The following is an 11,327-nucleotide window of genomic DNA, read 5'->3' as shown; positions in this document are numbered from 1 at the left end:
AAGATGGTTATTTGGAGACTTTAGTCTGCAATCTTCTCAGTCTGCCGACTTTCCGAATAAAGTCGTATTCCCGCCTCAACACTTCGTCTCCAATTTATTGGTCTGTCGTGCGGCGAGCAGAGCGAGCTTGGACTTGAGAGCAGTTTTATATTTTATAAATACAAGTTCCAGATCAGATATTTTCAGATATTTATCAGTAGACTTTTTTTTTAAAGTAGTACCTTCCTTCATCTACCTTTAAATTTATTTATTTTATTTATTTTTGGCTGTGTTGGGTCTTTGTTGCTGCACATGGGCTTTCTCTAGTTGCGACGAACAGGGGCTACGCTTCGTTGCGGTGCACAGGCTTCTCATTGCGGTGGCTTCTCTTGTTGCGGAGCAGGGGCTCTAGGCACGCAGGCTTCAGTAGTTGTGGCACGCAGGCTTCAGTAGTTGTGGTTAGCAGGCTCTAGAACGTAGGCTCAGTAGTTGTGGCACACGGGCTCAGTTGCTCCGCGGCATGTGGGATCTTCCCGGACCAGGGCTTGAACCCGTGTCCCCTGCATTGGCAGGTGGATTCTTAACCACTGCGCCACCAGGGAAGCCCTATCAGTATACTTTTATACCAAAAATCTTCACTGTGTTTGTATAACTGAATGTTATATTAACAGGCACAACCGGAATCAACTGATCTAAAAACTGTGTGACTGATTTTCAGTAAGTGGTGGGGAACCTATTTGCTAATTCCCTTGAGTCTAGCCTGTTAGCCAAGAGCATTCACTGGCAAGTGTTTTCAATCTTACTCTGTGCCAGGTGCTATTTCAGGAACTAGGGATACAGGCAGTAAAATATCCCAGAGCTTATATTCTGGTAACAAGATAGATACGGTGTCAAGTAATTATAAGTCTATGAAGAATTGTTACCTGTTAATTGGGCTTCTCTCAGTATCTTTCACAAAAGGATTAGAGAGGGCTTCCCTGGTGGCGCAGTGGTTGAGAATCTGCTTGCTAATGCAGGGAACACGGGTTCGAGCCCTGGTCTGGGAAGATCCCACGTGCCGCGTAGCAACTAGGCCCGTGAGCCACAGCTACTGAGCCTGCGCGTCTGGAGCCTGTGCTCCGCAACAAGAGAGGCCGCGATAGTGAGAGGCCCGCGCACCGCAATGAAGAGTGGCCCCTGCTCGCCGCAACTAGAGAAAGCCCTCGCACAGAAACGAAGACCCAACACAGCCATAAATTAATTAATTAATTAATTTTTTTTAAAAAGGAATAGAGAATGTTGTTCCATCTGGTGAGTCAATTGAGGCTGGTTGTACAAACTTGAGAATTTGATGCAAGTTTCTCTTTTGAATCGTGTCACTTTTCCAGCAGGTCCCATTTGCTTCGTTTACCAAAGAATCTACTTTTCCATCAAAACCTGAGCTCTCAGCCTTGCGTTAAGATGGGAGAAGCCCAATTATCCTCCTTTTCCAACTATGGACTGCAATGGTGTTTCAAGCAGCTACACAAAGAAGAGTTGCAGATATTTAAGGCATTACTAAAGGAAAGCGCTTCGGAACCGGCAACCTGCTCTTTTCCACTGGTTGAAGTGGATAATGCCGATTCGGAACGGCTCACCTCCCTCTTGCATGAGCATTATAAAGAATCTTTTGCCTGGAAGATATCCATTGACATCTTTGAAAAGATGAGCCTCTCAGCCCTCTCGGAGATGGCCAGGGATGAGATGAAAAGTGAGTAAGACATTTGGGGCAGGTCTAGGGGTAGGAGAAAAGGGAGGTGACCTCAGGTTCCCATGGGAATGGGAAAGGTATCATTGTTCTCTCAGGGGGTCCACCTCTACAGCGTGAGTCCGAACTAGGAGAGCTAACTCACTCATTGGCTGGAAGCTAGAGTCATCTCCAGCCTGTGAAACAATGAAGGAGAAGACATGGGTAGATAAACCCTCTATCTGGACAGAATTTGGTCAAAGTTAGTAGATGGGATTTGTAGTCAGAAGTGCGTAGCTCTGGTGCCACCACAAGTATGACTTCTGGCAAATTTTCTCCTACTTTGACCGTTGGATTCCACATCTGGGAACAGTAACTGATGCTTATTTGTGCTGTTGCAAAGGTTCCATAAGATAATGTATAGAAAGTGGTTAACAAAGCTTCACTCATTTTTTGAGAACACTAATGGCTGTATAATGGGCATCTCCCTTATTTCTTGCCCCAGACTGAGGGACTAAGGTTCAAGGAACTTCTCTAAGGACTGACCTTCCTCAGAACGTTGGTGCCCATGTTATAGTACGTTGGTACTTAGATCAAATTGTGTAGTTATCTTAAGGTATTTAGGAGAAAGGTAGTAGAAAAAAATAATAGCTCTCCTTCATCAGGAGGAATTGTCTCCTCAACTGTGGACAAAAGCTTAATGAAGAGCCCCAAGTGTAAGCAGTCAGATTGACCCTAAAGACTTACAGGTATTACATGCCTATATGTAGCTCATCAGCTGTAGCTGCAAAGGACTTGAACAGAAGCTATTCCTTCGGCGCCTCAAAAAAGCCCTGGGTGGAAAACATATTAGTATTATTCACAGGAAAGAAGGGTTATAAAATTAAAATAATAGTTGGTGTTTACCAATCAGTACCCCAGTCTAAATACTATGTTGAAGCTGTCATGTGCCCTGCTGTTGATTTTCAAACCCACCCAAAAAATAGGTTCCCCATGACAGAAGCTAAAATAGAGATTCTACCAAGTTACACAAGTTGACCAAGTTCATGATCTAATATGTGACAAAAATTACTTAACATTCATTTTGCGTATCTTTAAATTCTCATGTATCATGTGCCAGAGATTTATAGCTTGCAATGCAATAGGGAAGAGGGATACATGGGCAATTTTTTAAATGGATGGTGTAGAAAAATATGTGAAGACTAGAATCACTTCCTAGAAGAAGTAAGGTTTAGGCTGAGACAAAAATGAAGAAAAGGAATTAGCCGAGCTAATTGGGTAGAGAAGAACATTCTGAGCAAAAGAGAGCAACATTATGAAGTCTTTAACAAAGAAAGAGGTTGGATAGACCATGAAGCGTTGGAGAGAATATGGCAGGAGATGAAGATAAAAAGATGGTCTAGAAGTGAGACAGCATCTTGAAAATAATTTTAATAGCAAAGCATAAGCAATTAAATAGTTTTAAAGGGGTAGGGGTAGAAATAATCAAACTGGCATTTCAACATTGTTGCTGAAGTGAGTGGTCTGGAAAGAGTCATGTGTAGACGTGGGGAGACCAGTTAGGAGTCCATTCTGGCATCCCATGGGAGAAATAAAGGCGGCTTGGACTAGGGTGATGATGGCAGTTAAAGAAAAAGTAGAAATGGAACTGGAAGATATTTTGGAAGCAGACACAACAGTTTTTGAGGACTAAATGCAGAGAGAGAATATGGTATCAAGCATGGTACCCAAGTTTCTGGCATGAGTGACGGGGTGGATGGGGTTCCATTGCCTCATCCCAGGAAATACTGGAAGAGCTGTTTTGCAGCAAGTAGATGGGGGAGGGGGAGGGAGGATTGGTCAATGTTAGAGCTCATGAGTTGAAGGTACCTCTATTTGGAGAACTCACAGGCATCTGAGTAGTTAACTAACTATTCTGACGTTTGAGAGAGGCGTTTAAGATGACTCTTGACGATTAACTCTTTTTTTAAAAAATTAATTAATTTATTTATTTATTTTGGCTGCCTTGGGTTTCCGTTGCTGCACACAGGCTTTCTCTAGTTTCAGCGAGTGGGGGCTGCTCTTCGTTGTGGTGTGTGGGCTTCTCATCACGGTGGCTTCTCTTGTTGCAGAGCACGGGCTCTAGGCACGTGGGCTTCAGTAGTTGTGGCACGCGGGCTCAGTAGTTGTGGCTCACGGGCTCTAGAGCACAGGCTCAGTAGTTGTGGCACATGGGCTTAGTTGCTCCGCGGCACGTGGGATTTTCCTGGACCAGGGCTCGAACCCGTGTCCCTGCATTAGCAGGCGGATTCTTAACCACTGAGCCACCAGGGAAGCCCTTGACGATTAACTCTTAATAACCATAATATACTGTCTTATTATATGACCTACCCAGGATCATGCAGCAAAAATGGGACTGAAATGTACATTTATGTGCTCAAAATCAGACACTCTTTACTATAAATCTCTGCTGCTTCACCGTGCTGGTGGTATTTGAGGGTCTGTCTCCATTTTCCTCATTTCAGACTAGTCATGGAATAAACTGTGAGATCCTGAGACTAGCCTTCGTTGCCCTCAGTAATTTGGGCAGAGGATGTGCTCACCCCTGATTTGGGGAATTGCCATGACTTTATTGAGACATTATCTCATCTACTCTCTATTGCAGAATATTTACTGGCTGAAATACCAGAACATTCTACACCAACAAAGATGGACCAAGGTCCAAGCATGGAAGAAGTACCAAGTTAGTGGGGGAGAGGAGGGTGGAAAATGGATGTGTATGAATGATGCTACTATTAACATTTATGTATAAGGAAATTATCATGGAAAAATATTTATTGAGATCTAAGATAGTAATATCTCAGTAAGATATGGGGTAGATATATCTAGTAGAATTTGGTGTTGAGGGTTTCAGAAAAACAGAGGTTCAGGAATTGCTCCCACCTTTCTGTTTAGACAACCTGGTGGATGGTGATGTTGAAAGTCAATGATTTTTTTCAAAAATATTTATTGATTGTTTGACTGATTTGGCTGCACAGGGTCTTAGTTGCGGCACACGGGATCTTCGTTGCCGCATTCAGGATCTTAGTTGCAGCATGTGAACTCTTAGTTGCGGCATGGCATGTGGGATCTTAGTTCCCTGACCAGGGATTGAACCTGGGCCCCCTGCATTTGCGAGCGCGGAGTCTCAGCCACTGGACCACCAGGGAAGTCCCGAAAGTCAATGAAGTAAATTTCAAACTCTGAAATCACTTCAAGCTGAGCTTTTATTCCATCTGTACAACATAACTTATGTTGGCAGGTGTGGGTTACTTTAATCATTCCTTGGACAAATATTTGAAAACCTAATAGCTGCCAGTATTGTCCATTTTCAGTTGGAATGGGTAGTAACAAATACCAACAATGACGACATTTCTACAATACTTGCCATGGGCCGGGCGCTGTTCTCACATTTTGTGATTATGTCGTGGGATCCTACACCCATCTCATAAGGGAGGTATTAATATCCCCATTTTATTGATGAAAAACTGCCATAGAGTGATGATGTGTGGCTAAAATTAGATTTCTGTATGAGGGAATGAGTCAAATATCTGTTCCAAAGTAAGTTCATAGAAGCTTCTTTCTAATTATCATTTACAGGAAACTTACCAGAAGGAGTAAGTTTTTGGTTAGAGGTAAAAGCTGAAATGAGTCTTTGGTGCATTGAATTTGAGGTCCCTTTAAGGTAGTGAGTTACACATATGATCCTGGATTTTTAGGGAAGAAATCAGCACTAGAGAGCAATATTTGGAACTCTTAAGTACAGACATGATCATTAAATCCATGGGAGAAGAAAAGGTGTCTCCCCCCGACCCCTAGTATCCCCTTGGTAACCATAAGTTTGTTGTCTATGTCTGTGAGTCTATTCGTTTTGTAAATAAGTTCATTTGTATCATTTTTTAGATTCCACATATAAGTGATATCATATGATATTTGTCTTTGACTTACTTCACTTAGTATGATAAACTCCAGGTCCATTCCTGTTGCTGCAAATGGCATTATTTCATTTTTTTATGGCTGAGTAATATTCCATGTATATATATATACAACACTCTATATAAAATAGGTAAACAACAAGTACCTACTGTATAGCACAGGGAACTATATTCAATATCTTATAATAAACCATAATGGAAAATAATCTGAAAAAGAATATGTGTTTATATATACTCATAAATATATATAAATAAATATAGATATATACAAATATTTATATAAACTGAATCACATTGCTATATAGCTGAAAATAACACAACATTGTAAATTAACTGTACTTCAATTTTTAAAAAAAAGAAGAAGAAAAAGAAAAAGCGGCTGAGGAAGAGGCAAAGAAGGGTTGAATTCAACTGCAGCCTATCTTTCTGGGGTTCCTCTACCTCCACAAAAACCTACAACCCAGGAGCACAGTCTGTCCTTTTGACGGAAGATAATACATCAGTGTGACCTCAGCAAATGGACCTTGTTCAGATCTCAGAGGGTCTGCTGCTTGTGGGTTTAACACAGATCTGTTCATGACCTTCCTGATGCAGAACAATGAAGTTTAAGATTTAGAACTTTTGTGTAGAGCGTTTATGTAAGGCTAGTCACTGTGTCATGTGCTTGTATAGAGAGAGTCTTGCTGTCTTTTTTTTTTTAAGATAATGGTAGTACCAGCAAACGTAAGGGACCGGATAGGAATTTTTAATTTTTAAAAAATTTTTATTTTATATTGGCGTATGGTTGATTTACAGTGTTGTGTTTCGTTTCAGGTGTAGAGCAAAGTGATTCAGTAACGCATATATATCTCTTCTTTTTCAGATTCTTTTCCCATATAGGTTATTACAGAGTACTGTGTAGAGTTCCCTGTGCTATACAGTAGGTCTTTATCAGTTACCTATTTTATATATAGTAGTGTGTATATTCTTCTCCCTCCCTCCCCCGCCATTTCCCCTTTTGGTAACCATAAGTTTCTTTTCTAGGTCTGTGAGTCTCCTTCTGTTTTGTAAGGAAGTTCATTTGTATCCATTCTTCGATTCCACCTATAAGTGATATCGTATGATACTTGTCTTTCTCTGTCCCACTTACTTCACTTAGTATGATCATCTAATTTTTTATGTTATTGCATACCTATTGGATGTCAGGGACTGTTAAAGAGGCTACACGTATGGAGGTAGAATGACAAGGTATTTTTCTCATGGAGCTCACCTTGGAAGCTGGGAGCTAGATGATTAAACGCATAAAAGAATTGCCATTTATGACAAATGTTGGGAATAAAATAAAGAGGGTAAGGTTGAAAGAATTACGCTTTGTAATGATAGTAGTGGCCATTGCTCATCTTTGCCAAGCCCTGTGCTGATAAATATCGAATGCACTTTTTGTTCCTTAAATATTTGTCACAGCCCTTGAAGAGGATGTCCATCTCATCTTATAGGTGAGGAAATGGAGGTCCAGAAAATGAGGCAACTTGTTCCAAATCACAGACACTATAGAGCTTCGAGTTCCAGGCAGGACCGGTGTAACTTCAAAGGCTGCGCTTACCTCCTCCTAAAGAGCAGGGTCCCCTGTCACATGGAGCTGTTTCTCCACAGTAGTCCGGGGCTCCTGGGCCGGAACTGAATGTGCCCGCCCACCCCGAGGTCTGGAACGCAGGGCCACTCACACACCCTCAGCTCCCCCAAGCTCCTCTGTCTTTCAGAGACCACATAGGAATGTTCAGTGTAGATTATTCAGTGAATACGTAGTTGCGTGTCCACAGGGCACCAGGCACTGTTACAAATACTGAAGATACAGTAGCAAGTAGCGAAGTCCCAGCGCAGAATCCATTGCAGGAGACAGACAATAAGCAAATGAAAATGTAACCTATCAGGTATGAAGTCCTGGAAAGAGAAATCAGGTTAAAGGGATACAGAGCTATTTTGCAGAACATCCATAAGCTTTGAGGAAGTGATCTTCGTACGAGGGACAGAGCTTGTTATATGTACGTTGCTAGGAAGAAACAAAAGACCCACAGCTGTAGGCTGTCTGACTTAAGATCCACTAGGTCTGCGGTTTTTGTTTTGCTTTTTTGCTAGTTTTTTCCTAAAATCCAGACTTTCTTGAAACTCTCTATCTCCTTCTTCTTCTCTCCTGTCCGACTCAGGCCACAGAGATGACCAACAGGGCTATAAGAGTCACGTGATGAGGAAGTTCTCCACGAAGCAGGATGCACACCACAGCTTTGAAAAATTTGCCTCTGACTGTCCAGATGCGCACGTGTTGTTGGGGGCTTTTAATCCAGACCAGGGGGGCTTCCGGCCTCTCACTGTGGTTCTACACGGAAAGGCGGGAATCGGGAAATCGGCTCTGGCCAGAAGGATCCTGCTGTTCTGGGCACAAGGTGAGCTCTACCAGGGCATGTTCTCCTATGTCTTTTTCCTCCGCGCCGGAGAGGTACAGTGGACGAGGGAGTGGAGCTTTGCAGAGTTAATCTCCAGGCAGTGGCCACACACCCAGGTCCAGGTGGAGGAGATCCTGTCCCAACCAGAAAGGCTCTTGTTTGTGGTTGACGGATTTGAGGACCTGGACCTCGCCTTCAAAGACGATGACTCAAATCTCCCTGGAGACTGGGCGGAGAAGCAGCCCGTGTCCGTCTTGATGCACAGTCTTCTGAAGAAAGTCTTGCTCCCTGAGTCTTCCCTGATCATCACCGTCCGAGACTCAGGCTTAGAAAAGCTCCAGTCCGTGCTCCTGTCTCCCCATTACCTGTTGGTTGGGGGACTCTCGGTGGAAAAAAGGATGCAGTTGCTTCTTGAGCATGTGAAGCACGAACATCAAAAGACGCAAGCCTTGCGTTCAGTGGTGGGCAACCATGAGGTGTGTGACAAGTGCCAGGTGTCCGTCGTGTGCTCTCTGGTCTGTGAGGCTCTCAATCTGCAAGAGACACCAGGAAAGAGCCTTTCCATCGCTTGCCAGACTCTCACGGGCTTGTATGCCTCATTCGTGTTCCATCAGCTCGCTCCAAAAGATGCAGTCAGGCGCTGTCTGCGTCAGGAAGAGAGAGTCACCTTGAAGGGCTTGTGCCGGATGGCTGCGGAAGGCGTGTGGAATACGAAGTTCGTGTTTTACAGCGATGACCTGGGCGTGCACGGACTGAAGGAGCCTGAGCTCTCCGCCCTGTTTCACACAGGCGTCCTTCTCCAAGGCAGCCGCTGGGAAGAGTGTTACATGTTCTTACACCTCAGCCTCCAGGAGTTCTTTGCTGCCTTGTACTATGTCCTGGAAGGATTGGAAGGAGAGGGGGACCCCTACCCTCTGTTCACTGAGAATGTAAAGAGTTTGATGGAACTCAAGCAAATCGACTTCAACGTCCACTTGGTCCAGATGAAGAGGTTCTTGTTTGGCCTCATGAGCAAAGAGGTGATGGGGGCGCTGGGAACCCTCCTGGGATGTCCTGTCCCGCTGGTGGCAAAGCAGAGGCTTCTGCACTGGATCTCTCTGTTGGGTCAGCACGCCAACACCACTGCCCCGCTAGACTTCCTTGACGCCTTCTACTGTCTTTTTGAGACACAGGATGACGAGTTTGTTCGCTCGGCATTGAACGGCTTCCAAGAAGTGTGGCTTCCGCTGAACCGGCCAATGGACTTAATAGTGTCTTCTTTCTGTTTCCGGCATTGCCAGTATTTACGGAAAATTCGGTTGGATGTCAGAGAGGTCCCAAAGGATGAATTTGCTGAGGCATGGCCCAGCATTCGCCAAGGGTGAGTACCTTACCTCTGCAATTTTGTTTTTTTTTTCTTTCCATCTTTGGAAAGGGGGCTACAATTGACAAATGAAAATTGCATATATTTAGATGTATGACTTGGTGCTTTGATATACCTGAAATAATCATCACCATCAAGTGAATTAGCATACCCATTACCTTATATAGTTATCATTTTCTTTGTTTGTGTGTGTGTGAGTGTGTGTGTGGTGAAAACACTTAAGACTGCCTACTATCCCTAGGCACATCGTTGTACATTAGCTCTCCAGAATGTATTTATCCTGCATAAGTGAAACTTTGTACCCTTTGGCCAACATCTCCCCATTTCCCCCACCCCCAGCCCCAGGCAACCACCACTCTACATTCTGCTTCTATGAATTCGACTATTTTAGAATCTCCATGTAAGGGAGATCATGCATGTCTCTCTGTTACTGCTTTTTTCCCTTAGCATATTATCCTCTAGCTTCATCCCAGTTATCGCAAATGACGGAACTTCCTTCTCTTTTAAGGCTGAGTGATATTCCATTTTGTGTGTATACCACATTTTCTTTATCCACTGATGGACACTTAGGTTGTTTCCATGTCTTGGTTATTGTGACTAATAGAGTACAAATATCTCTTTGGGTTCCTGGTTTCAATTCTTTGATATACCCCCCAGAAGTGGGATTGCTGGATCATGTGGTAGTTCTATTTTTTTTTTTTGATTTTTTATTATTTATTTATTATTTTTATTTTTGGCTGTGTTGGGTCTTCGTTTCTGTGCGAGGGCTTTCTCTAGTTGCGGCAAGCGGGGGCCACTCTTCATCGCGGTGCGCGGGCCTCTCACTATCGCGGCCTCTCTTGTTGCGGAGCACAGGCTCCAGACACGCAGGCTCAGTAGTTGTGGCTCACGGGCCCAGTCGCTCCGCGGCATGTGGGATCTTCCAGACCAGGGCTCGAACCCGTGTCCCCTGCATTGGCAGGCAGATTCTCAACCACTGCGCCACCAGGGAAGCCCTGGTAGTTCTATTTTTAATCTGGGGGAGGAAACTCCATACTGTTTTCAGTAGTGGCTGCACCTTCTGACGTTCAAGGGGGAGCTAGAATTTAAGCACAAATCTTACTCGAGAGCTGGAGGTGTGCCCCGTGGGTGTCGAAATATTCAGGAGGCAGGTGGTTACGAGAGCACTTCTCCAGAGCATGAGGCTAGATCTGCTACACTGGCCTCAGAGCCTCTAAAACCATCCCTGTCCCACCCTAAATACACTGGTTTCTCTCCCCGGGCATTTTTGGGCCAGTTGTTCATGTCAAGATCCATCCTGTGGAAGCAAATGCTTATTTCCTTCTCCAACACAGCCTGCAGATCAGGACGCGTAATGAACACTGGGAACACCTCTGCTCTGTGCTCAGCACCCACCCCAGCCTACGACAGCTCGACCTGAGCGGCAGCGTCTTGAGTGAAGAGGCCATGAAGACCCTCTGCATCAAGCTGAGGCAGCCAACCTGTAAAATACAGAATCTGATGTAAGGCTTCCCAGCCCCTGTACATGCCCCTTTGCCTGGCTGTGTCATGGCTCTCCTCTCCCACCTACTGAGGAAGACCAATCTATAAAATGTATTCGGAGGGAATAAGGGCCATGGAAGGTATAGGAACCAAGTTCCCAAAAGCACAGGATGGGGAATGAATAAAGACCTTGTGAAGGGATTACTAAGGTGGGTTTATTTACTCGGGGTCTTGAAGGATGAATAGGAGTTGGTTAGTGGGGGAAAAGTGAGGGAGGCTCATTTCAGTAAATGGTAGAGCATGAGGCAATAGCAAGATCAAGGTGCATGATCTGTGAGAGCCTTTAAATCAGTCCTTAATGCTTTTAGGCTAATAAGGTAACAAATATTTAAGTACCTAATATATTGGGTTGGCCCAAAAGTTCG

General features: G+C 44.1%; 1 protein-coding gene across 1 annotated transcript in view; it reads left to right on the top strand.

The window, feature by feature from the left end:
* The first annotated feature begins 1,354 nt into the window (after positions 1-1,354).
* The window catches only part of NLRP5 (NLR family pyrin domain containing 5), a 31,117-nt gene continuing 21,144 nt past the window's right edge, over positions 1,355-11,327 (top strand). Inside the window, exons 1-4 of the mRNA XM_036834850.1 lie at positions 1,355-1,708; positions 4,329-4,406; positions 7,821-9,417; positions 10,755-10,922. Of these exons, the coding sequence (XP_036690745.1) occupies positions 1,420-1,708; positions 4,329-4,406; positions 7,821-9,417; positions 10,755-10,922 (2,132 nt within the window). The 5' untranslated portion in view covers positions 1,355-1,419. The remainder of the gene's footprint in view (positions 1,709-4,328; positions 4,407-7,820; positions 9,418-10,754; positions 10,923-11,327) is intronic.

The sequence above is a fragment of the Balaenoptera musculus genome, chromosome 19 (genome assembly GCF_009873245.2).
Source record: "Balaenoptera musculus isolate JJ_BM4_2016_0621 chromosome 19, mBalMus1.pri.v3, whole genome shotgun sequence".
NCBI lineage: Eukaryota > Metazoa > Chordata > Mammalia > Artiodactyla > Balaenopteridae > Balaenoptera > Balaenoptera musculus.
Note: the sequence above shows the minus strand (reverse complement) of the source record. Positions and strands in the feature narration are given on the sequence as shown.